A 27,500-nucleotide genomic window follows, 5' to 3' on the forward strand; every position below is an offset into this window, starting at 1 on the left:
CACGTGTGTGTGCAGAGTGTGCAACCCGTGCATGATAAGCAATGATTTTCCACCAACACTGTGACGATGTACACACACACACACACACACACACACACACACACACACACACACACACACACACACACACACACACACACACACACACACACACACACACAGTGTGAAAGAGGCCATAAAGATGGCAGACACCAAAGACTGAAATGTTTTTGACTGTAAAATCACCCAGGGGAGACAGAGGACCTGCAAAATATGTTGTATAGTTTTTTATGTGGAATGTATTATATCGTCTCTGTCGGGGGTGGAAACCTTGCATGTCCAAAACTTTTCAAGAAATGGAAGAAAGAAAAATGTGTTCCAATGGATCTAATGTAGTTTAATTTATGTAGTTTTAATTAATGATTTAATCACAAGCCTCTTGTTAATACTTTTCATTTGTTCAATATCTATAAAACCCACAGACACACTTAACCACTTTCAATTAATAAAAGAAATTAAGAAAATAATAGCCGATCTACAAGCTCAAAATGTATCTGTTGTGAGCTTGTAGATCAGCTATTTTAGCTTTTGTGTGATACTGTAGTATGAAGAAGTAGGGCATTAGTAGCCTGGGTGCCAGCCTGCTTCGCTACGTTCGGCGGATTTTTTTTTCTCTCTGCGCTTATCAGTCTGGAATGCCCCCGATTGACTCGTCTTGTAGAACTACACTGGAACTACATATGTTACGTTAGGCAACGTCGTTGCTGATTGGATGTTGTTCAAACGAATAACGAATCAAAACGATCACACCGTTTTTTTTGTCCCGCCCCGCACCACAGACCAATCAGAAGCCACGGTAGGTTTCGAACCTTGGCTGCTGTGTCCCGCCTCCTGGAGATAGGAGGCATTCCAGACTGATAAGCGCAGAGAGAAAAAAAAATCCACCGAACGTAGCGAAGCAGGCTGGCACCCAGGCTAGGGCATTAGTTGAAATATGGACATACAATGTTTCTGCCCGACAGTGCCGATATATACATTGTGCGCGTGCGTGCATGTGTGTATGTGCGTGCATGTGTGTGTGTGTGTGTGTAAGGGTCCTACCATCTTGGGTGACCTTAGAGAGGTCAGTGATGATCTTGTTGGCCTTCTTCCTCTTGCAAGGTGCGACAGCATTGTTCTGAGGCATGGCTACAGCCTGTTGGACAGAACACAACAATATACACCATCAGCCACTGCAAAATGAACAGATCGGACACCAGTCTGTGGACTTGCGGTCCACAGACTTGGACCTGCTCTCTGTTCCCCAAACAAGCAAGCAAACCTTGGGGGACAGAGCCTTCAGTGTGGCAACCTCCCACCCATGTGGAACTCTCTCCCAATGGAGATTCGCCATGCTCCAACACTGGACTCTTTTAAGGCTGCCTTGAAAAGACACCTATTCTCTCAGGCTTATGGCAAATAGTTGTTTGTTGTTTTGTTTGGTCGTTTGGATGTTTGGTTGTTTGGTTGTTGGTTGTTCATAGTTTTGATGTAAAGCGGCCTTGGGTTCATGAAAGGCGCTATATAAATTCAAGCTATTATTATTATTATTGGTTCTTTATATTTGATTAAATAACCAATTATTTAAGTATGGTCCTTTAGGGGGGTTCCAGGAGGTCCCCAGAAAAATGTGTTAACATATAGCATTACATTTTCAGATGGGCGTCCGTGGTCAAATACATACTGTAATACTTAGGGCGTCCTTGACATGAGAACGTTTTAGAACCAGTGACGCGACGAATGCTGAAGAAATATCCCGGCCAGCCAGCAGGAGTCACTAGTCTAGCAACCAGAACTATTGTTTGCGTCGTGTTGTGAGCTTGTCGATCGGCTATTTTCAGCAAAAGCTTTCCCCACAATAACAGAAAACAGATAAGACAGTATAGTATAGAGCCCTGAGGGACTCCGCTCAACCATTTGGGGTTTAAGTGGTTAAACGCTCTACACACTTATTAAACTGACTGGCTCTGTACTTGGACCACTTTTTTCCATCAGAATCTGAATCTGAATCAGCTTCATTGTCACATCACAGGTTTACAGAAGTAAAAAAGTGGGTGAAATTTGTTTTCTTGCATAGTTAGAGTATATAGTTCCCATCGTATTCCATCTTATATACCAAATCTCTTTGCCAAAAATAGCCAATCTACAAGCTGCGATTTTTTTGGCTAATAATGTTCCCCCCAGAATATGGATGCTGTGGTTAACTCTGAAGCCACCTGGATTTTCAAAGAATTCTAACCTATCCACCAAGTCGGGGAGGTTTGCCACTTTAATATGTTAACACATTCAAGAAATGTATACACATTTCTTGAATTTGGGAGCGACATCATTGGATGTCGTTTTTTACCGCTTTGGTGGAAATGCCACTTGAGTTGAACATTCTTCAACTTTTGCAATTGCGCATCGCTCTCTTAGCATAGCTTGTGATGCACACAAAACATAAAATCTTTAAATTGAGCTATTGACTTGAATTCCATTGAAACAAGTGTCAAATTTTCCATCAATGTATTTGAAATAACTACAACATGAAACAAGCCACAGCTATTTGTTACCGCAAGCTATTTACACAAAACGCAAATGACTGAATTCTTGGTACAGTTTTGGCCCTAACTGTCACACACAGAACACACACAGTCCAACAACTGGCAGTTCAGGGTTTCAGTAACGAGAACCGGAGAAGAAACTCGACACAACCGCAACAGCAACACAAGGGTGTATTTCGGGACGACGGCAATAAGTCACCCCTAAGATGATATGTTTGTTTATATTGAAGTTTTTAAATGAATTTTCACACTCCGAACAAGTTCAATTACGACCTCTCGGGAACAGCTAATGCAGTTAAACGCGGTTTGCTGAGCCAGCTCCAGCTTGTGAAAGCAGCCCCCCACTGTGAAGAGTTTGACCCCCGCCGATAGCTCTTGTCTTGTCGTGACTACATGCAGAGGCGTAAGAAGTACTCACTTAACTAAAAGTATCAATACAGCAATGTAGAAGCCCTCTGTTACAAGTAATGGTCTGGTTTTCAGAATGTACTTGAGTAAAAGTACAAAAGTATTGGCATGAAAATGTACCAGAAGTTAAAAGTAATGCCTTAAACACATCTTTTCGAAAATAACAGGGCTGAAGTGGTCAATGTATGCCTTGTAAAACTATTAAAAAAACTACAAACTAGCAACATAACGTTTTCAAATAATTGTAATGAAGTAAAAGGACAATATTTGCCTCTGAGAGGTACTGTAGGTAAGTATTGACAATTGTACAACAACAACAACAACAAAAATGAAAAAGTACAGTACTTGAATACTTGTTACTTTCCACCACTGACTATATGCTAGCACAGCACAGCGTTGCCATGTCTGCTTATTGTAAGCGACTTTGGGCTTGTTTTTCTGTAAAGTTGCTTGTAAATATTGGTAGTAGCGGGTTGCGTTTTTTGTGGGCTTGTTTCTAAAGTGTAGCTGCTTATTTGGGCTTCCTTCCTAAATGTTGTTTAAACCAGTGGTTCTCAAACATTTTCATGTCAAGGACCCCCAAATTAATGTATGTATTTGTCCACCAACCCCCCCATCTAAACAAAATGTAGTGCCAGGGGACCCCCATACCAGATTTGTGTTGTTAAAATGTTTAAAATGTTCTGTTCCCGAAATTTTCTTTTGAAAATAGCAGATCTACAAGCTCACAACGCGTCGCGATGCGACGCATTGTAAGCTTGTAGATCGGCTATTTTTCAAATAGCCAATGTATATTAGGTTTAAAGTGCTCATGTGGTGTAATAGTCGCTTCTTCCGGGCTTGTTTTCATAGACGTGGTTGCAACACTGGCACAGCGGCTGGCGGTGTGTTGCTTGCTGCCTATCGCTACACCGGTCGAAAGCTATTAAGTAGGGCTGTAGGTGAGTTCAGATACAAAAGAAAGAGCTCGGGGGCCCCATCCATAGGGAGGACAGTTAATGTAATTGCTTTTCATCCGCTGTAATTGAAGCTCATTCGCCTAGGCCTGGGAATCTACCCTGCGAGGGGGCTATTTTTATGTATGCCATGTTCTATATGGCTCAGACTGTCACAGCACACACACACACACACACACACACACACACACACACACACACACACACACACACACACACGTCAGAACACACACTAAAATGCACGCGCCCTTAAATGTGTTCACATCTGCAGGCTCACATGTGCATAACCTACACAAATGTACACACATGGGTACACTTGTGTGGACACACACAAACACACATTCCAATGTATGTGAGGGCTTATAGTACACACACACACACACACACACACACACACACACACACACACACACACACACACACACGCATGCGCACACATTGGCTGCTCTCACACTGCATTAAGTGAATGGGACACCGCCGGTGGCTGTGGATTAAAACATGGAGATTACAGGCTTTTGGGGAGATTTGGGGAAATTAGTTCTGTGAATTTCCTGTGGCGGAATGGGGTGGGGGTGTGGGTTTTCTCTCCCACTCTCTCTCCCCTGGGGGGGCCGATGGGAGACGATGAGAGCATTGAGGGCCCATGCTGCTGGTGCGGCTCCTGTTACCTTCTCCGCGGGCAGAGAGGCGCTCCTGTCCCCCCAGGTTCTGCCTGTTATAGCTCCAGATAAATCTCCCGGGTGGACAGCTGAGAGGGAAGACCCTTAGTCAGCACATTCCCAAGAGCCCACAGTGATCCATCCAGGCATCCACCCATTGACCCATCCTCCATCCACCCATTGACCCAACCATCCATCCAGCCATCCATCCACCATGAAGTACCTACCAGACTAAAAACTTCTACTCTCCCTGCAGATCACATTCCCAAACCTACCGCTGCATTAAGAAAACACTGGTTGGAATAAGCAACAGTTGGGGAAAAGCACAACACCGCTTGCTTGGTTACCGTTTCAGCGCTTGAACCCCAACATCCATATTCTGGGGGGGGAACATTCGCCTTGCATTGTGGGCTTGTCGGCTATTTTTGGCGAAGAGATTTGGTGTGTAGACGGAAAACAAGCGGTCAACAAGCACGGTCAACAAGCGGTCAAAGTACAGTTGTTGTAACTCAAGTCCGGTTCACTAAAGACTAGATGGTTTAAAGTGGTTACGATGTGTTCTGAATCCCCGTTGCTTCTCTGGTTTAGCGTTGAAGGTGCAAATGCAGCAGATGCCAAACCGCGTGCCTCTAATAGTGTTTGCAGTGTCAGATGGGGTTTCAGCGTGCGCTAATCCCCGTAACATGCTGCAGACCACGCATGAAGGAACAGACAGACCCTTCTGAAGACAGGTCGGGAGCCGCCAAGCCTGTGACTGATTCTATCACCCATTAAAAACCACTTGAACCCCAGCATTCATTTTCTACAGGGGTTAGGGGGGGACATTCGCAAAAAATAGCCAATCTTGCTTAACCCTAACCCTAGCAAGATTGCAGATTTTTTGGGTGAAGAGATTTGGTGTAGAAAAAAAACGGTCCAATAAGTACAGAGCCCACTCAGGTCCAGTTTACTGAAGTCTAGAGGGTTTGAAGTGGTTGATTTATCCAGCAACATAAAGGCTTCCACGTGGGACAGAGAACTTGATGTGCCACTCACAGCTGCTTCATTGGAGAAGATCTTACTGTTGCAATCATGCAGTGCTCTGAATATGAGTACAAAGCCCTCTTTGTCAGCCAAATAACGATCCAGAAATGACTACAAAATATACCTACATTACTTGGCATAATATGAGAGCGAATACCTGTTTTAAAATGTTTAGTGTCATTAACATTGTCACACATCTTTGCTTTTTCTTCTGGCATCTTACCTAAAATATCCTGTGGATGTCCTTTTGCGGGGAGTGGTGGGTAGAAAAGTCTCAAGGTCCCTGGAGATTCCCGGACGAGGTCTTGATGGCAGCGAGTTGTAAGATTCCCCAAAGTAGAAGCCACAGAGGCTGGATATTGAGTTTTTGGTGACTGTCCTCCCTTGCGTCCCAGAGAGAGTGAAACCCTATCAGCAGGGATTGCTGCGGTGTTATGGACCAGGCCCTGAGAGTGGGGTTGGGGGGGGGGGGGGGGGGTAAGGGTGGATCAAAAGGTGGCAGGGAAGGATAGAAGAGGAGAAGGAGGGTGTGTGTGTGTGTGTGTGTGTGTGTGTGGGGGGGGGGGGGGGGGGGGGGGGGGGGGGGGTCAGAGTTCAGAGGTTCGTGGGACGGGTGATACCCACCTTTGCAGATGGGATCGTGGCTATCTATAGACCACGGTGGCCCCTTGGGGTCTCAATTAAGAAGCCTGACTCGCCTGTTTAGCGCCTGAGCCGCGGCTCTGATGAGGTGCGATAAGCTCAGGCACTTTAAAGACTCAAATCCTCAGCATTGATTTATCCAGTTGTAACTCTGGGAATGTACAAATGTAACCAAAGGCCTGTGTGTGGGTCCATTTGGGTGGTGGGGACCACCTGAGGACTCCCCTTAAGTTACTACTTACAGAGCAGGACCTTGGGGAAGTGAAATGGGGCCATGCAGTCAGCAGCCATCGTTATATGGAGGAAACCTGTTCATATAATTGGTCTTCACTATTACTCATTATAAGATGGCACCATTTCTGTCTATGTGTCTCAGAGGAGAGCTGTGGACGGTTCAGAATCCTGCCTATACCAGTGGACATCATCGACGGGGAGTCCAAGCTAATAGAAACTACAGTCTGTATCTTCCTGGAAAGTTAGGATGCTGAAACAGAAGCCATTGTTCTTGTTTGAAAAGTTTGATGATGTTACTGGTAGGCAGGTTTCTGAACTGTCCACAGCCCTCTTCCGAGACACAGAGTCAGTAGACAGAAATAGTGGAATCTTATAATGAGCATTAGTGAGGACAAATGATATAAAAATAGGCTGAGAATTGGTTAAGTGCTCCATTATTAACTGTCTCCCCCAGTGAGATTCATTGTGCATGAGAGAGAGAGCAGCTCTGTTTGTTATTGTCTATAACGGTTCTCAACCTTTTCAGAACCCAAAATAATCATATTTGAACTGGGGACCTGACCCCTCCACCCTGAAAAGCACTTTGAATGTAGGAGTTGAGGCATTACATTTTGTTTAACTCGGCTCCACAGATAAATATTGTGAAAAATATTGTGATATAACGCCTCGCGTTGAGAGGCATTATGTTATTTGACATTTTGGCCAATGTTTGACCATTTTTTATAGTATAGTTTGCTGATTATTTTTGATGCAGTAACTTTACTTTTTTTTAGGTACTAATAAGGTCTTAAAGGTCCTTAAATTGTCACTTCACTGTCATCTGGGGTCCCCCCCCAAAATCATGTGGGGACCCCCCTGGGGGTCCCGACCCACAGGTTGAGAACCACTGGTCTATAATACCAACTCCCTCAGTGGCTCTCCTTCACCTCTCCCCTGTGCCCAGGAGACCCTTTGATTGGATTAGCAACAGACCTCCTCTTGACCTGCATGGGACAGCTGTAGAAGTCCTCCTATCACTGTCTTACTGAGAACAATTATGAAGTGGAGATGAATACTCAACGCTTTGTCTTATTGTGTAAAGAAAATGACTTACTCAAGCAGAAAGAACAGTCACTGAGAAACAATAGGAATCACTTAAGCCCTATTTTCTACTTCATTGTACGCTGGTGTCATGTGAGGCAAAAATAGCCGATCTACAACGCTTGTAAATCAGCTATTTTTGAAACGTTGTAAAAAAAACAAAGAAGACAATTTGTCCTATAGGCCTAATGACATGCCCCAAATAGGGACGCCAGGTTAAAAGTTATTAAAAGGTTGTACCATATAGGAATAGTTAATATGGTATATCAAGGTAGCCTAGTGTTGTTGATAGTAGAATAATAGTATATTGTTGCTGTCAGGTGGAAACCTCATATGTCCAAAACTGTTACTTTTCAGGATTCAAATTAAAGAATAGCAAAAGATTTTGCTACTTTTGAAAATATGGAGATAAGAGGTTTCTGCCCGACAGTGACGATATTGACATGTATAGTATTAACTCTCATAGTATTGTTGAAAACAAACCTCGTTTACAATGTCCATAATCACCCTGAAATATTTAAAGGGAGCACAACCTTCGCCTCCTCACCTTTGACCTCCAAACCCTTTGGTTTATTCATTCTTCCGATGCACACGGTGACAATGAGAGACGACCAGACTGTCTGCACTTTCAATCACAAAAAAGGCATCAGAGTTTTATCACTGCATGGGCCAAATCACTGCGGATTAACAGCTCCAAAAATAGGTGAAATGGGCCGCGTGGGTGTGCGCATGTACGAGAGAGAGAGAAAATGAGAGAGAGAATGAGAGAAACAGAACCCTTTCAGTGAGATTACCTGCTGTGCCACCCCAGTTACTACAGCTGTGGCCTGTATACAGTATGTCTGTATATCAATGGCATACTCTGCAGTGGTGGAAAAAGTATTCAGTTTTTTTTACTAAAGTAAAAGTATCAAAACTGCAATGCAGAAATACTCTGTTACAAGTAAAAGTCCGCAATTCAAAATGTACTTGAGTAAAAGTACAAAAGTATTGGCACTAAAATGTACTTACAGTACCAAAAGTAGAAACTCATTAGGCAGAATGTCCCATTTCACAAGTTTTCAAATGTATAAATTGTATCAAAATCTTTTGAAAATAGCAGATCTACAAGCTCACAATGCGTCTCATCGCGACGCATTGTGAGCTTGTAGATCTGCTATTTTCAAATGGCTGAAATGTATATAGGGCTGAAGTGGTTAATGTATGTTTTGTAATAATAATCTATATCTACAAAGTAACTAGTAATTCAAGTTTTCAAATAATTGTAGAGCAGTAAAGGTGCAATATTTGCCTCTGAGCTGTTAGTGGAGTAAAAGTAAAAGTATTGAAAATTGGAAATACTCCAGTAAAGTAAAAATACATCAAAATTAAGTACAGTACTTGAGTACATGTTGAATATAGCCGATCTACAAGCTCACAACGCGTGATTACGGTCCTTTTACTTGTACATTGTGGTATTTCTACTTTGACTTAAGTAAAAAGTACTTCTTCCAACACTGTCGTACTGACTAACTAGGAACTAGCACAGTAGCTATAGCGGACTGACGGACACAAACAAACAGGGCTAAAGTTAGCAGCTAAAGTTAGCGCTGCGTGTCACCTGACCTGGGTTCAGGGTCAGAGGTTAGATCCCCTCCCTCAGTTGGTTTTCACAGACCGTCACCGAGGGCCATCAGGTGGTTGCATCTCAGTGATGGCAGAAGTAGGCCAACTCAGATGTTTTACTTAACATCGTAAAAGTAGCAATACCACAATGTAGAAATACTTCATTTTAATGTCTGGTATGCATGATTAGACCATGGACCGGACGCCCATAATTTGGAGAGTGTACAAATAGAATCAAATGGACCTGTAAGTGTCCATTTAGTTCAATTTGTACACTGTCAGAGTTACAGACCTGTAAGGGTCCATTTGGTTCCATTTTTACACCCTCAGAGTTACAGACCTGTAAGGGTCCATATGGTTCCATTTGAACACCCTCAGAGTTACAGATCTGTAAGGGTCCATTTGGTTCCATTTTTACACCCTCAGAGTTACAGACCTGTAAGGGTCCATATGGTTCCATTTGAACACCCTCAGAGTTACAGACCTGTAAGGGTCCATATGGTTCCCAACTCTCAATCATTTATGACCCTGTCATAGACCCTGTAAAAGTCCTGTGTTAAACTTTTTACTTGAGTAAAAGTGCAAAAGTATTGGCATCAAAATATACTTAAAGTACGTAAAAGTATTCAAGCTTTTCCAAAAATGTGAAACTCTTTCGAAAATAATAGCCGATCTACAAGCCTTGTGATGCAATGCGTTGTGAGCTTGTATCGGCTATTTTCAAACAGCCAAAGTATAAAATAGGGTTTAAGTGGTCAATGTATTGTGTAATAATAATCTAAATCTGCAAAGTAACTAGTAACTAAAGTTTTAAGATAATAGTAGTGGAGTAAAAGTGCAAATACAATATTTGTTATATTATCATTAAAATCTATGTGTGGTTGGGGCTGCACTTGCAATATCCTCACGGCCACTAGTGGGCTCTGGCCCACAGGTTGAGAATCACTGCTCTAAAGAACCATGCGTGGGCTTGAACAGGTTCTTTGTACTGTACAGCACCACTGCTTCACTGCTTTCAATATTTTTCAATATAAAACAGTGGTAATGATATTGTAATAATCTAGTACTACTGTAGGTATACTCTCTGTACTCTTGTAAATCTTAGTAGTTACCTTTCCTCTGCTAAAGAAGTTAATATTTCACAATTTCTAAGTTATTATTTATGTGAGACATGGATATGGCATCTATGGCCAGTAGTAAGTACCCCGAGTTACAGCAGAGACTGTTGGTAACAGTGCCTGCAGCGCCCCTCTGTGGCGGATACTAGCTTCAACAGCTCGGAGTTGAAGCTGATGCAGAGACACCAGCATCTTTGAGTCACTACTTTAAAAGACGCACACATTATTCAATTAGCCTTAGTTTGCGTCAGCATAGAGGCAGGAGGGAGGGAGAGAGAGAGAGAGGGGGAGGGGGAGAGAGAGAGAGACCCAGTGAGAGTGGGAGAGCGTGGGAGAGAGTGTTGCCATGTCTGCTTATCAGAAGCAACTTTGCGCTTGTTTTTCTATAAATCCATCCATCCATGTTCAACCGCTTATCCAGAGTCGGGTCGCGGGGGCAACAGTTTCAGCAGAGAGCTCCAGACTTCCCTCTACTGAGCAACATTAGCCACTTCCTCCTGGGGGATCCCGAGGCGTTTCCAGGCCAGTGTGGAGATGTATTAATCCCCCCCATCTGGTCCTTGGTCTGCCACGGGGTCTCCTCCCAGTGGGACATGCAGCGAGGACCTCCCTAGGGAGACGCTCGGTCGCTTGTAAAGATTGGTAGTTATTTTTTTGGGCTTGTTTCTAAAGTGTAGTTGCTTATTTGGGCTTGCTTCCTACATGTTATTTAAACCAGTGGTTCTCACACATTTTCATATCAAGGACCCCCAAATTAATTTGTAGCCTAATTGTCCGCGTATTCCCATTTGAAAACATTTTGTGCCAGGGACCCCCATACCATTTAAAAGAAAATAGCAGATCTACAAGCTCACAACGTGTGGCATCGCGACACGTTGTGAGCTTGTAGATCAGCTATTTTCAAATAGCCGATGTATAGGTTCAAAGTGCTTACGTGTTAGTCGCTTCTTTTGGGCGTGTTTTCATAGACCTGGCTGCTTATTTCTCTTGCAGAATCTGGCAACACAGGTGGGTGTGAGAGTGGGAGGTGGCTTGGACGACACACAGGAAGAGACAAAGTGACAGCTGAGGTGAGTCATGTCTATTTTTATTCATCTGCGTGGTCACTGAATCACAGCTAAACGGACATGTCACACAGCTCTTTTATCATAACATCAACTTATCAGAGCGCTAATCTAAAAGAAAGCCTCTCCCTACTGCAGTAGTAGCCTATGTGCTCTCCATCACAAAACTTATGCTCTTCGCCACGTGAAAAAAGACCCCCAAAAATGTTAAAATATAGCAGCAAAACACTCACAGAATAAACAGTCAAAAGGCATTGACATTGCTTTGTTAAAATAAGTGTTAAATAGCTCTATATTCTGATTGTATTCACTGCTATAGAGTGTTTGTTCAGTAACAGTGTTAAAAAAGCTCTATATTCTGATAGCAGTCATTGCTATAGAGTGTTTGTTCAGTAACAGGGGTCTGTCTCCCTGTCTCTCCAGCTCTTCATTAAACAGAAAATGCTTTTTAAGCATTTTGGAACTACAACACTATAAAATTGAAGCTGATAAATGGGTACTCCCTCTCCTGATTGGCTGAAATTGTCAACTCACCATAACATTTTTGTTTATATTGTGACCCAAAAAAACATTTTGTTTTAACCCAAAAAATATCACTTCCCCTACCTTTACATTAAATTAAAGAAACTACAAATACTCGACCTTTAAAATTATATCATTGGATATGGGACGGCAGACACAATGCCTATTAGTGAGACTATACTGTACATCCAAACCCCATCTGTTACAACTCAGCAGAAACAGTTTTTCTCATTGAGGATTCTTCAGTCCTCTTCGCTTTTTTTTCTTTTCCCCTCTCTCTCTCTCTCTCGCTCTCTCTCTCTCTCTCTACACACACAGTCTTGTCTTGTGCACATCCTCCATTCTTCCGTCCTTCTTTTCAAACTTAATTCTTTTATCATTCACATCGAAAACAATATTTACAGAAAACAACATCTTTCACGGTTGTTCTCAACAAGCAATGCCACCACTCGTCTGTCTGTGTGCCCCTTTTAAATCAATCTCCTGTTTTCTAAACCTGGCCTTTCTTAGATTCCTTGCAATATTTTACAAACAACAGTGTTCCCTGTTAATAATAATATCAACAGAATGCGATCTAGTGAACATGATAAGGCGTGCTATGTATGTGAGTGACAGTTACAAACGTGATATATTCACATGAAACCTTATGTGTCTTCAAAATAAACTACAATCCTTACTGAAAATGAGCAAATATAAAGATTGATTTATACTTGATCGCACACTGGTGTCACGTGCCGAAAACAGGCCATCCACAAGCTCACAGCAAGCTTGTAGATCTGTTGTTTTTGGCACGCAACACCGGCGCGCAACCCATTATAACGGGGCTTTGACTGAAAATCTTGGTTCTTTTCCTTGGAGCTCTGGTCTCTTGCAGGTATACAGTAGATGATTCGTTCAGTGCGTCCGGAGTCTCGCCTCAGTTCACATGTTGGATCCCGGGCGCCACACGCAGGGCTGCAGGCCCAGGTTGGAAGTGCTGAACCTGGGCCTGGGGACCTGGCCCCCCATGGAGGACCCGGGTCTGGGGGGAACGTTGGGGCCGAGGGGACTCATATTCGGGGTGCTCTTAAACTGCCTGCCGTCGGCCTGCTGGAGGTGGCTGAAAGTAGGGGCGCTGGGGTAGGCAGGAGAGGAGAATGTCGGGAGCTGGGGGAGGGGGCCGGTCGGCGCAGGGGGATGCTGGGGAGACAGCGGGGTGCTGGGACCCCACTGAGGCTGAGGCTGGTACGGCGCGGCGGACACCTGGGGCGGCGGCGGCTGGTAGACTTGGTAGGGCGCCGGAGCAGCCGGGGCCCTACCAAAGTCATCATCGGAGCGCCACAGTGGCTCGCCCAGCGTCGTGGCCGAGCGGGGGGTGATGACCTTCACGGAGGGCCCGGTGGACATGGGGGGCGGCGTGGAGAAGCGCTTCACCTCTCGCACGCGGGCGGTCTTCATTGGCACCTGGAAATAGCCCTGTTACAATTATTACATAATCGTCTTATATAATATTTGAGATAATTGCAGTTATTTTTGCATAATCGTTTCCATGTTGAAAGATTTTCACCCATTTTCAAATGTTAAAAAGAGCAGAAATAGCTGATCTACAGCAGATCAGCTTTCTCTGCTTTTTTTTACATACTATACATTTTTTAAAATAATATTATGTCTTTGCATATTTTGTCTTTGTATATTTAAGTTATTTGTCATATCTGCCCTGTGCAATTTTTTATTACGAAGCCCAAAAGGCATCATATGTTCCAATGTTCAATGGCCAAACACACAATTAAATCGTTAATTGCAATTATTCGAGTGACAATTAATCGTCAACTTAAATTTGTAATCGTGACAGCCCTACCTGGGAACCGGGCGCCTGAGCGGCGTTCTGAGGAACCCCGCCCCCGTAGGTGAAGAGAGAAGAGTTGAGCTGGTAGGGCTGGTGGCTCATGATGTCCACGGCGTTGAGGGCGGCCTTGCGCCCCCCGGCTTTACTCCCCCCGGGTGCTGGTTTTGCTACCCCGGCCTTCTGTGTCTTCTGGGCCTTGAGGGGGCAGGACGGGGAGAGCAGAGGGTTGTAGTTGATGGGAGGCGGCGCTCGGCAGGTGGAGTTGTACTTCCAGGTGGCAGGGAGCGACGGGGTGGGAGAGGCGTCCCTGGGCTGGGCGGGGGAGTAGGGCGCGGCCGAGGCCACGGAGGGCGACCGCTCCTCCATGTAGCGGTCCATCCGGCTCTGCCTGCGGGCGAAAAGCTGACCTCCCTTCCCTGCCAGCTGAGGAGGGGCCTGTGGAGCCTGGGGTTTGGGGGCCACGGGTGGGGGCCTGGGGCCCTTCTGGGCCTGCATGAAGTTACAGGCCTCGGCTCCCAGCCTCAGCCAGTCCTCCTCGGGCCCCGACTCGTGACCACCGGCCTCGCCGGCGTGCACGGGCCCGGACCCGTTAAGCCCCGCAAAGCTCGGGGCGGACGGCACCGGGTCCGGGTCCTGGTCCATGTTCTGAAGCATGGAGAGCAGGGCCGGGTTGGGGTCGATGTTCTTGTTCTGCACGGAGCAGAACATGGGCTTCTTCTGGTTGCTGCGGCGGCGCGCTTCCGCCAGGATGCCGGTGCGCGCGGCGGGCACCGAGACGCGCTGCTCGCGCGAAGCCAGCGAATCGGCGGTAGGAGGAGGGGCCTGGGGCGGAGCTGTAGTCGCCATGGTGGCGGCGGCAGGGGGCTGCTGGGTCACGGGGGCCGCCATGTTGGCGTAGGGGTTGAAGAACGCGGGCGGGGGAGGCGGGGCGGCTTGAGAAGGAGCGGGAGGAGGCTGGGGGGCCGGAACATAGACCTGCTGGGGGGCAGGAACATAGGCCTGCTGGGGGGCCGGAGCGTAGACCTGCTGGGGGGCCGGAACATAGACCTGGGCTGGGGCAGGGGGCTGTGAGGGGGGGAAGGTAGGGGCGTACATTCCAGAGGAGGGAGGAGGGTGAGGGGTGAAGGCCTGAGCAGGTGATGGATAGCCTGGAGGAGGACCTTGAGCTGAGAGAGGCTGAGCAGAGGGAGGAGGGGAGAACTGGGCGGCTTGCGCCGCGTGCTCAGGGGAAAACGGCAGGGGGTTAGCGGGGGGATGGGAGAAGGAGGGCGACGCCAGGGAGGCGGTAGGTGAGTGCACCATGGGGGGGGAGTAGACAGAGGAGCCTCCGTTGCCGTTTCGTGGGGATATGTAGAGGGAAGCGCTCGACACGGATCTCCTGCTCTCCGGCCCCGACGACGGCTGGCGAGGGGGTGGGATGTTCACCATGGATACGGCCGCAGCGGGCCTGGTTGCTGTGGTTACGGAGGCCGCTCTAGGCTGCGGAGGGCGGAACAGCACCGGCGCCACAGAGGAGCGAGAGAGACCGGAGAAGGGGGTGAAGGGCCTGGCGGTGCGGTTCAGATTGCCTCCTGGGTTGGGACCCAGGGCAGAGTCTGAGTTCATGGCGGGGTTTGCAGGGCCAGGATTAGGGCCAGGATAGTGGTTCTGGTGTAGTTCTGAGTGGTTGGGCGGGGCTGCGTTAGCGGGTGGGCTCAGAACAACACTCGCCCGACTGACCGCTACAGACCCCCCGTTGTACATAGACACAGCCGGGGGAGACATCTGGGCGGAGTTATAGTTATTATAGCCAGCACCGATTGGCTGATCCCAGCCGTTGATCTCCGATCTCAAGCCCGGATAGGCCGAGCCGTCCACTCCTGCGTATTCTGACCGCGGGCTTAGATTGACAGAGTGTTCAAACCCTGGACTCTGATAGGCCGAGGTGTCCAGACCCAGACTGTGATTGGTTAACGGGCTATAGGGTGTGGTTGCCGTGGCCGATGGGCAGGCGGAGCTTTTCCTGTCCAGCGTTTCTAGGTAGCCGCTGTCCCACGTGGAGTCAAAGGCCGCGGAGAATCCGTCTTCGTCGACCTCCGAGCCACTCAGGAACGAGCTTCCTCCTTCCTCCTCGGTCTCTCCCTCTGTCTCCGTGCCCGTGTCTCCCTCCGCCTTACCGAAGCAGGTGAGCGTGTACTTCTTGGCTCTCTGCCGGCGCTTCTTGAACATGAGCACCCCCTTGGAGTTGGGGTTGGGAGAGTCAGTGAGCAGAGATGCGATGGAGCGGCATTTAGTGCGAGCCTCTTTCACCTGCTTCTCCACGACGCTCTCTCCACGTTGCAACTCTGAGAGAGAGAGAGACAGAGACAGAGAGTTCATGGGTGAGAAAGAGACAGAGAGAGAGGGAGGCAGAGAAATGGAAAATATGAGTAAAAATAGAGCGGAAGGGAAGAAGAAAAACAGGGATGTGGCGATAACATCTCTGGCATGTGCAAAACTATTTTGTTATTAGACACTTAGACGGATGACAGGTTTTATCTATTCGACAATTGACATTGAGCATGCCATTCTAATAAAGGCTGTAATTCTGGCAGTGCCATGTGGACTTGTTTAGTTTTTACTTTTCTTTGTCTATTGATTATTCCCTGACCAAAGAGCACTCCATTTATATACTCACAGAGTTATGGGTGTCCTTGAAATTATTGTGTATCCAGGCATTTTGTTGTAACTTGTAAGTATAAAAACTTCACATCAGACTCAGAGCATATAAAGCTAAACACACAGTCACCTGAGAGTTTCTAGTTTTAATTGGCAACTTAACCGATTAAATCAGTGGGGTTCTCAAAGTGGGGTCCGGAGCTCCCAGGGGTCCTTGGGTGGATTCCAGGGGGTCCCCAGATAAATGATTGAGAGTTAGGGACCAAATAGACCCTTACGGCCTATAACTCTGACAGTGTACAAATGGAACCAAATGGACCCACCACTCTCAAAATTATAGGGGTCCTTGGTCTAATACATTACATACCAAATTGTGGGTCATTAAAATGTAAAAATAAGTTTGTGGATCAAATCATGCAAAGTGTAAAGTGTGTCATAGCTTTGTGTCCCTGTTGGGACGTATTGCCATTTTGGTCTTTTGATACCTTTGGCACACCCTCGACGATCCTATTGTATGAGGCACACATCACCCTCCCTCATAACACACAAGACCTGCCTGTAATTAACTATATCCAGACATTGAACATAGCTTGATTTATACTATACACAGTATTACAAAAGTGCCGCGTTGGGGGCTGAGGATTAACAATGACAGACAGCAAAGTGTGCTGAAGGATTTAGAAGCAGGAATTGTGCCTACTTTCCAACGTTGAGTCACACACTCCAGGAGGGTTAGATCAGGCTGTGCGTGTGCGTGGGTATGTGCGTGCTTGCGTGCGTGGATGTGTGTGTGTGTGTGTGTGTGTGTGTGTGTGTGTGTGTGTGTGTGTGTGTGTGTGTGTGTGTGTGTGTGTGTGTGTGTGTGTGTGTGTGTGTGCGTGCGTGCGTGCGTGCGTGCGTGCGTGCGTGCGTGCGTGCGTGCGTGCGTGCGTGCGTGCGTGCGTGCGTGCGTGCGTGCGTGTGTGTGAAGCTATTTGAGTCTTTATTATCTCAGTGTGAGTCCTTGATATCTCTGCTCATCACGCATGAATAACTTCACAAAAATACATACTGGATATAACCGCGGTCCCATCCAGGCTCTTTGTGAACACACTCAACACAGACAAAATGATCTCACCCTTTTATCTACCGAGAAACAGCACTGGTTCAAATCAAACGGGGAGGGGGCCAAACGCAGCTCTCCTCTCTCACAACAGAACAGCGGCAATAATATTCCATTGCTTTGTTTTCAATCCCACAAAGAGCATGCCAGATCATCCGCCCGACCGGAACATCAATTTAAACGAGGACGGACCGAATAATCTTCAAATGTCCCATATTTTTTAGTATGGAGGATTATAATGTTTGCACAGTAACAGAGCCATAATAACAACTATCACCTGTCCAGAGCAATGAAGCGAGGCATCATTACTGACTCAATCATATCACCACACATTCCTACAGCACATGTTAGGGATAAAGCACACAAGGAGATGGAAGCCATTAGCTTAAAGCCATCCCCACCACCATTACACTAAAGACAGTTTCACCAAGATCATCTGTTTAATGCTCACCAGAGCCACGTTACCTACTGAGACCAATGCCGACCTCTACAACAGAACTTGAGCCAAAGACAATTCGTACACAAATGCACAAATGGAACCAAATGGACCCTTATGGGCCTGTTTGGTTCCATTTGTAGAAGACGCTCAGGAGTTATATCACTGGTGCAAAACTACACCAGGCAAACTATAAACCATTCATTCTAAATCAATGATGTTTGCTATTTTCCCTGGTAATGTTCAATTTAAGTCTTAATGTGCCATGTCCGTGTGTCTGTGTCTGTGTCTGTGTGTGTGTCTGTCTGTGTGTGTCTGTCTGTCTGTGTGTGTTTGTGTATGTGTGTGTCCTGTGTGTGTGTGTGCCCTTGCATGTGTGCCTTACCTGTGTAGACCACGCGTTGGACCCTATGTCCATCCACATGAGACCCTGAAGGAGTTATGAAGTCCCTCATTTCACAAGTGAGTGTGTATTTCTAACCTGCCCACACACCCACGCACACACACACCCACACACACACACACAGCAGTGGAGAGAGGCCAGTACTACTCTTGGAGGCAACAGTTCGGTCTCCCAGCCTGTGCTTCCAGTTCTGGGCTGCGGGGGCAGCCCCATGTAAAGACCTTTGTCTCTGTGTCCGATGACCCAAAACCATGGCATGATGTCACCCTCTATGTCACCCTCTATTCCTGTCTGTCTGTCTCTGACAGACATCACACACCTGTCTGGGCCTTCAATCGCTCTTTACCCCGTCAACCCACACACACACACACACACACACACACACACACACACACACACACACACACACACACACACACACACACACACACACACACACACACACACACACACACACACACACACACACACACACACACACACACACACACACACATACACGTTTGTATTACTATGCTTCTGAGGACATCAACCTGGCATCGTCGTGCTGCGACACATTGTGAGCTTGTAGATCTGTGTTTTAACTAAGTGTGGGATAACTAAGTATGTTTACTCAAGTATTGTACAGTACTTACTTAAGTACAATTTTGAGGTACTTTTACTTGAGTGTGTCCATTTTTCCTGTACATCTCAGAGGCAAATATTCGACTTTAATTCCACTACAATTATTTGACAGCTTTATTTACAAGTTACTTGTTGCGACACGTTGTCAGCTTGTAGATCGGCCATTTTTGGCTAAGAGATTTGATGGATAACATTTCTCTTGTGAGGACCAGGAGGACAATGATCCTCAATGTCTGTTTCTGAAAGTCTACTATACTTGTGGGAACATTTGGTCGAGTAATACAAACAAACACGGACACACAAGGACAGGGAGACCCCCTTGTGTGATGATGTTTAGACAACAGGGCATTGTGTGTGTGTGTGTGTGTGTGTGTGTGTGTGTGTGTGTGTGTGTGTGTGTGTGTGTGTGTGTGTGTGTGTGTGTGTGTGTGTGTGTGTGTGTGTGTGTGTGTGTGTGTGTGTGTGTGTGTGTGTGTGTGTGTGTGTGTGTGTGTGTCTGTCTGTCACTGGAGACAGTTATAGGTTATAGAGAACAGAGCTCGGTCATAAGTCATCTCGCTGATCTGCCATTCTCTGCGCTGCTGTCGACACCTGCCACCGAACCTTTTATCCGACTGTCAGGCTCATCTGTGTGTGTGTGTGTGTGTGTGTGTGTGTGTGTGTGTGTGTGTGTGTGTGTGTGTGTGTGTGTGTGTGTGTGTGTGTGTGTGTCAAGGTTATTAAATATACAATATAAACATTAAAAGGGAAACTTTACAGAAAAACAAACTAATTGAAAGTATTCTGTGTTTACAATAATAATTCAAACAAACTAAAATCGTAAAGAAAATGTTTGTCGTGTTCCCCTTTGTTATACATAAGATTTGTATTTTGGGTGGATATGAAATCTGCCAATGTTTTTGTTGTGCCAGTATAAAACATTTTTTAAGGGCATTTATTTATTACACAATAGGTTTTGTGAAATGCTTTACCTGACAAATACCCCATATTAATAAAAGATTAAAACTAACACAAAATCTAGTAACACAAAGAAACTAAGCCTTTTCACTTTAAAAAAAACAATTAAAACTGGGAAAAAAGTGAAATTGAAATTATAAAATTAAGAACAAATGAAAAATGCAAAACAATAATAACCTTGGCGACCGTGCATGTGCGTGTGCGTGTGTGTGTGTGTGTGTGTGTGTGTGTGTGTGTGTGTGTGTGTGTATCTCAGTCAGTATGTAATATGAGAAAGGACAGGTCCCCATCGTTCTCAGTCGACAGCCTGTCACCATTGTCCCTGTCCTATAAGAAAGCCCCAACCTGAGCCCTGTGCTTCATAGTTACTGATGGCAGAGAGGACACACGCTTCTCTCATTACGGTGCGTCCAGTGGTCATTACTTCAGTCAGAGCATAGCTATTCATTCCCATCATCCTCACTGTCAACGGATCAGTAATCACTATCGTTATGTGTTTAGGGTCAAATGATAAATGTCGAACAAACCCGTGACTGTCTGAAGTACCTATGTGTTTGTCTGGTAACCGGAACGCTCGCCCCCCGTTTTTTCTTGTATTATGTTTTACTGAGGTTGAGGTTACGAATACGTTTATGGTTCGGCATAGTTTTACTGAGGTTAAGTTTAGGAATAAGGTTAGGTTTAGGCATAGTTTTACTGAGGTTACGTTTACCAATACTGGTCGCCGGATTTGAGGTTGGTTTCATCCCCAAAACAGATACAGTACATACTGTACAGTAGACAGAAAAGTTACTTTTCTTAAGCACTTAAACCCTCTATTCTCAATTAAATGGAAAAAAGTTAGAACAATTTGGACCGCTTTTATCCATCAAATGCCAAAAATGGCCGATCTACAAGCTGACATCGTGTCGCAACAAGTAACTTGTAAATAAAGCAGTCAAATAATTGTAGAGTTAAAGTAGAATATTTGCCTCTGAGATGTACAGGAAGAAAAAAGTATTAAAAAAATGGAGTACCTCAAAATTGTACTTAAGTAAGTACAATGCTTGAGTAAACTTACTTTGTTGTCCCATCACTTCTGAAGTACCTAACAGTTTAAGGAAGGTGTGTGGACAGTTTCATTTCCAAATCATATAACACAGAGAAAACCTTTTCTTAAAGTGGAACTTTAAGAAGAAAATTCACTTAGATCGCCACTACACCTATTACTGTATGTAAAACACATCGAAAGTGTCATTCTTACATAGGCTGGCGGCCATCTTTCAGAGAGTGTACAGGGAATATATACATGGTGTCTGATCTTCCCCATAGAGCAGCTATTTATAAAACATAAAATAGGGCTTGGTGGTTAAATATGGGCGGTGAAAGTTCCCATAAAAATAAGGATAATTGAATTTTGTAAAGCAGGTTGATTAATCAACTAAATTGAATAAGTTATTTTAATTCTAGGGATACTGAAAACCGTTTCACTATCACAAATGGTAGACGTCATTAACCTTTTTCTGATTCACATCGTGTATGTGTGTGTGTGTGTGTGTGTGTGTGTGTGTGCGTGCGCGCGCGCACACACACACACACACACACACACACACACACACATAGTCAGCTGTGTGGATCTGTAAGTCACCGAGCTATGTCTGTCAATGAGACTGGTTCAAAGCCTATAAATATAACCCTGTGAGTCAAATGAACAGAACACTGACAGAAGAGATAGATTGGGGTGCCTGTTGGCTTGGGACGGGGGTGGGGGTGGGGTTGAAATACCTCTACTTTATGTCTGTTGTATATGTCACTAAACCAGTGGTTCTCAAATGTTTAGAATTTCCAGGAACCCCATAACTCTGAGAGTGTACAAATTGGAACCAAATGGACTCCTAAGGGTCCATTTGGTTCCATTTATACACTCACAGAGTTACAGACCTGTGAGGGTCCATTTGGAACCCCCTCGAGGGAACCCAGAGGGTCCCTGGACCTCACTTTGAGAACCACTGCTCTAGTCTAAACCATGGGACAACTCTGACGCCTGCAAAATCTGAATGCCACTTTGAAGGAGGTTCACCTTAAAGCAACCACTAGAGGGAAGCAGACACGCAGATTTCAGCTTTCAGTGACACTTGACACATCTGACAGCTGTTACAATCCCCCATAAACGCCCAGAGAAGCCTTCTGGCCTGCCAGTTTAAACTCCTTTTGTCGGCAGCTGCCACATTTGGCTCTTAACGGAAGTCAAATGTTAATAGTTAAGTTTGACCGGGGCACCCTTGTGGCACAACCAGAGGTAACCGTAAATGAATAGCCTGCTGTAGCAACATCCTGGGTTTAAACCTAATTCAGGACCTGTGTTGAATGTCTTTGTTCTTTGTCCTTTCCCCTGCCTGTCTGTCTGTCTGTCTGTCTGTCTGTCTGTCTGTCTGTCTGTCTGTCTGTCTGTCTAATTTAGCTCACTGGTTCTCAAAGTGGGGTCTGGGGACCCCCAGGGGTCCTTAAAGGCGTTCCAGGGGGTCCCCAACTACATTTTTGATAGTTAGAAACCAATTGGATCCTTTCAGGTCTGTATATCAAAATGGGGGTCCTTGAAATTAAAGAGATTGAGAACCACTGCCTTAGATTAATTTGTGAGATAATTATCTTGTGTGCAAAGTGGTCATTTTTGGCCCGAGGGTGGCACCAGAGGCAAAGTCACGGTGTCACCCAAAACGTTTGGGGTTCATCCATCACAAACAGCAGGTGCACTCAGCAGGTTTCCTGCAGACTCACAGGAACAGTTTCTGTGCCATAAAAACAACAGTGGCCCACAGTGACTCTGTTATCCCCGTACAACCTCTCTCACATACTGGTACACCACGTGTCTGTTCAGCCACTGCATTCTGTATTATATACAGGAATACTGCACTGATCTGCTATATGTGACTGCGCTAGGGTTTTAAATACCTTATTTCTCCCTTTATTTATTTAAGAAGAACGAGGGACACTCAGAACAAGATAGAATCTGTATACAGTTTCTGTATATTATATTACAACCTGTATTACAGCTGTTACAGTATATGAGCCGTTTGAACTTGTAAGATGTGTGTCACCGATTGATTCCCCAAAAGTGAGGAGCAAAGTGTGTCCCCATATCAGTTCAATAAGGGAAACGTCTTTTGGCTTCCAAACAAGGGACAATTGGCAACCCTAGACTAGACAGTGGTTCTCAAAGTGAGGTTCAGGAAACCTCAGGGTTCCTTGAGGGGGCTCCAAATGGACCCTTACATGTCTGTATAGGGCAGGGGTCTTCAACGTTTTCAGGCCAAGGACCCCCTAGCTGAGAAAGAGATGAAGCAGGGACCCCCTCTTGTATATTGTATAAAATGGTGTTTCAGATAAACCTTTGCTGCTCTTTTTCCCCTCTACACCTATAACTCTTTGCCAAAAATAGCCGATCTACAAGCTCACAACGCCTCGCAGCGCGAGGCGTTGTGAGCTTGTAGATCTTGTAGATTTTCGGCTAAAGTTCTCCACAGAAAAGGGATGCTAGGGTTCAAGTGGTTAATGTAAAAAAAAAATCATGTCACACAAAGATTTGGCGGACCCCCTGTATCAACTCTGAGGACACCCTGTTGAAGACCCCAGGTATAGGGAGAGCCCCACACTCACAGTATTCAAGGGCAATTGAAACAGTGGTTGAAAGATAGTAGAGTAGGCTTACTCTAAATTAGGTTATATTACACTGTACATGCCTCTTGTTGATGTACATAGCAACAACAACCCCAAAAAGGGTTCCCGGACGGAAAGGTATAGTTACGTATAAGGGCTCCTTGAAATTAAAATGTTTGGGAACCACTGACATGGAAGACACTGTATGTATGTATGTACTCACTGGCTTGTCGTGCCTTTTCCACGTAGGTGGTGGACAGGTCGTCGTTGACGGGGGTCTGCTGCGGCCCCACCATGGGTACCAGCTGACTGGTGAAGCCCAGCATCAGAGCCTCGTTGGCCCGCTCGGGCGACACCAGCGGCACCGCCGACGCCAGATACGCCCCCGCTTCCTGGAAGCCGCTGTCGACTTCGCCCTCCCCCTCCCCCAGCTGTCCCCCCTGGTCGGTGGGGGTGAGCGTGTGAGGGGTGTGCGTGTGTGCCGAGGTGAGCCATTCTTCATTCTGGGGGGGCTGGTAGACCACCTCCCTCCGCGGGACCCCCGGTAGGAGAGACGAGCCGTTCATCGCCGCTGGCCCCTGCTCCCACACGTGGCCCTGCAGGGGGACCCCTCCGTCTGGGGCGCTTTCGTACCTGAGACAGAATACAGTGGTCATTTTTTAGAGCAGTGGTTCTCGAAGTGGGGTCCAAGGGGATTCCAGGGGTTCCCCGATTAATTGAGTTATAAAGATCAATTTAACCATGTTAACCCTATTTTATACTTCGGTGATTCGAAAATAGCATATCTGCTATTTTCGAAACAATGTTGAAATTGTGAATAACTTAGAAATATTTGACCAGGATTATCTATACTTTGACTCAAGTACTGGGGTTGAGTACTTTGTCCACCATTAGAACCACAATGGAAACAAGTCCCCAGGACTTTTTTGTGTTATCCCGAGTGATTTACTGTACCTCCATGCTGTTAACTTTTTTTGACTAATAAAGTATTCAATCCAGGGCAGGAATTTCAGGGAGGCCACGAAGACCATGGCCGTCGTTGCCCCTCAGTTTGGCCTTGTGCCCCTCAAAGAAATGGCATGCCCTGTGGCCACAGTGGCCTCAATGCCCCAGCTGACTGTACCACTTTCTCCTCTGTCTCTTTCTTGTCAATATGTAGACACCCAGCCTGATCTCCAAGAATTTAGTATACATTGCACGGATCCAGTGCACTGAGACACCACTGTCTCTTTCTTGTCATGTAGACACCAGTGTTTTGTTGAGATTCTGAATTCTTAACTCCCCTGAGTCCCCATCTTTAAACTAATCCAGTAAGTTTGATTGGTGAAGGGCTGAGCATGGATCAGATTGTAAATACCATCATTTATTTATTTCACTGCAGATAGTCTACATATTAAATTTAAAATCATCCTTAACCCTTCAATTCAATTAATTATTTCAATTGACTAAAATCTTGTTTTATTTGATGGCCCTCCTGCCCTGGCATTTGGCCTTTGTGCAACTCAAAAAATGGACAACACCAAAGGCCAAGTGGCCTTGCCCCTAAAATTCCAGGCCTGATTCAATCAATCAATCACTGTCTCCTACCCGCTCATCTCTGAGGTCTCCGTCTCCTCCTGGCTCTGGCTGTCGTGGCGTGCGGGCGAGCGGGCGTGCGGGTGCGGGGGCGTGCGCCGCGGCCGGCGGATGTGCGTGGGCGTCTGTGTGTCGGCGTCGCTGTCCGTCTCCCCGTAGTAGGCCTCGCTGTCCGGAGGGGAGGTGACGCACCTGGGAGGACCCCAGGTGGGAAGGGACACCGCAGGAGGGGACAGGACCCTCGTGGAGGAGGAGCAGGGAGGTGCAAGGACATCGCAGAGAGAGGAAGCCCTGTGGAGAGGAGACCATGCACAGAGATACAAGATGACCAGGGTTATTACAGCTTTGAAGTTTTATTTCGTTTTGACTTGAATGTCCGTCGCTAAATTCGACGACCTGCTTCGCTTGCTTACATTCAACATGCAAACAACCACAGCCACCCTGGTGAGTGCAGCCGAGCGCCTTGCTGTCACGCTCCGCATTATTGCCCACGGCTACAGACATCAGTCAGTGGCAGGAACCTTCTTGCTTGGAATTTCAACGGTGTCTGCGATTGTCCGCGAGGTATGCCAAGCAATATGGGTGGCACTGAAGAAGGGTGAGTGTGTTGCTTTCCCTACGGGAGCACAGTGGTTGAGGCTGAAGGCAGAATTCTGGGAAGTTTGGAATGTTACCAACTGTGTCGGGCCATAGATGGCAAACATGTCCAAATCCAAGCTCCAGTCAACAGTGGAAGTGCCTACTTAAATTACAAAGGTAATGTACATGTAGTAGTGTTTTATATTTGTGATGATATTGAATGTTTGGTGCTATTTTATATGTTGATGAATTGAATACCTAGGACCCCAAAAGAAACAAGACCGTGTGCTGTTTTTACATTTCTGTCTAATAAAATATTCAATAAATCAATCAAGGTTACTTCAGCTTCATCCTGATGGCCGCTTGTGATGCCAGGTACAAGTTCACCTACATCGACATTGGTGCGTATGGACGAGGCGGTGACGCCGGTGTCTTCTCAAGGAGTGTCTTCAGATCACAGATCATCGATGGACAGCTTCCGCTATCACCTCCTGCGTTGCTGCCAGAGAGTGAGGTCATCGCGTCGCATGTGTTCGTAGCCGATGAGGCCTTTCCCACAAAAGTGAACCTGATGAGACCATATGGAGGTGAGACTGCATTGCATCTATTGACAGTGGTGTAAAGTAACCAAATGAGTGTGGTGCAGCCATGCCCTTGTCTCTGGCCTGACATGATGTCCATGTAACTGCAGCCATTGTAGATCAGCGCAAGCTGTGTCCCTCACACGATTAAACGTTTATAAAGTAAATAGCCGACTCTCACGCGTAATGAAGAGAATAAGAAGTTTGTTTACAGTTTAACCTCACGACCAAAGGCTAATAAAACTTGGAATGGATATTATATTGTTACGTCCCCGTCTAGGGGAAAAAGAGATGCGACATAAAGTGGGAGTGAACCCTGTTTTTATTTAGAACACGTGTGTGCGGGCCTCCATAAGATGAATCTGAGGAGATAAACAGGAAATAATAAAACAACTTTCTATCTACTCAGATAACGCCCAATAGAAATTAATTAATATTAATATATAATAGTTTTGTTTTAAATGTTGTAGCCTTGACGACCATGCAGTCTTATGCAAACGTTAAAATGTAAATTAGATAGGGCACCAAATTCCTCAGGGCCAACACTGTGTGTGTGTGTGTGTGTGTGTGTGTGTGTGTGTGTGTGTGTGTGTGTGTGTGTGTGTGTGTGTGTGTGTGTGTGTGTGTGTGTGTGTGTGTGTGTGTGTGTGTGTGTGTGTGTGTGCGTGCGTGCGTGCGTGCGTGCGTGCGTGCGTGCGTGCGTGCGTGTGTGTGCGTGTGCGTGTGTGCGTGTCTGTGTGTGTCCATTGATGTCTGACCTCTTGACCTTCAGGTTGAGTGTAGATCTCTGCATGTCAATGAGACTCATGGCCTGGGCGTGGCTGAGCTCCATGCAGTTATGCTCTTCAATAGCAACCAGCTCATCATCCTCCTTCAGTCCGGCCCTGCATGCTTTGCTGCGCCTGCGGATCTGCACACACAGAATAATGCATTCAATCAGGGGTGGTACTCAGACTTTGAACATAGAATAGCACATTTTACTTGAGTGAAAGTACTAAAGAACTGGCATCAGAATAATATACTTATAGTTCCGAAGTAAAAGAACTAAGATATTTCAAAATGTATCACAATCTTTCGAAAATAGCCAATCTACATGTAGATCGGCTGTGATCAATGAGTACTATCAGAATATAGAGCTATTTAACATTTATTTTAACCCCCAAAAAAATCACCTAAATGTACTTGGTTACTTTCCACCAATGCATTCAATGATGAATGTATGCGTACAGACACAACACACAACCTTCGTTTGGGTTTAGAGTTAGTAGAGTGT

The 27,500-nt window shown here is 45.9% G+C and overlaps 2 protein-coding genes across 3 annotated transcripts in view; both read right to left on the minus strand.

The window, feature by feature from the left end:
* The window catches only part of myoz1b (myozenin 1b), a gene marked incomplete at its 3' end in the record, with an annotated part of 18,030 nt that extends 12,059 nt beyond the window's left edge, over positions 1 to 5,971 (minus strand). Inside the window, exons 1-2 of the mRNA XM_084077497.1 lie at positions 5,831 to 5,971; positions 1,081 to 1,174 (exon numbers count right to left, since the gene is read on the minus strand). Of these exons, the coding sequence (XP_083933623.1) occupies positions 1,081 to 1,165 (85 nt within the window). The 5' untranslated portion in view covers positions 1,166 to 1,174; positions 5,831 to 5,971. The remainder of the gene's footprint in view (positions 1 to 1,080; positions 1,175 to 5,830) is intronic.
* Positions 5,972 to 12,145: 6,174 nt separating this feature from the next.
* The window catches only part of LOC311059504 (synaptopodin 2-like protein), a 21,167-nt gene continuing 5,812 nt past the window's right edge, over positions 12,146 to 27,500 (minus strand). Inside the window, exons 2-6 of one of the 2 annotated variants that reach the window (XM_084077505.1) lie at positions 26,986 to 27,137; positions 25,080 to 25,358; positions 23,716 to 24,125; positions 13,710 to 16,021; positions 12,146 to 13,327 (exon numbers count right to left, since the gene is read on the minus strand). In XM_084077505.1, the coding sequence (XP_083933631.1) occupies positions 12,794 to 13,327; positions 13,710 to 16,021; positions 23,716 to 24,125; positions 25,080 to 25,358; positions 26,986 to 27,137 (3,687 nt within the window). In that variant the 3' untranslated portion in view covers positions 12,146 to 12,793. The remainder of the gene's footprint in view (positions 13,328 to 13,709; positions 16,022 to 23,715; positions 24,126 to 25,079; positions 25,359 to 26,985; positions 27,138 to 27,500) is intronic. The other variant, XM_084077506.1, reaches the window with a different exon arrangement.

The sequence above is a fragment of the Gymnoscopelus microlampas genome (assembly GCF_963454915.1).
Source record: "Gymnoscopelus microlampas genome assembly, chromosome: 14".
Taxonomy (NCBI): domain Eukaryota; kingdom Metazoa; phylum Chordata; class Actinopteri; order Myctophiformes; family Myctophidae; genus Gymnoscopelus; species Gymnoscopelus microlampas.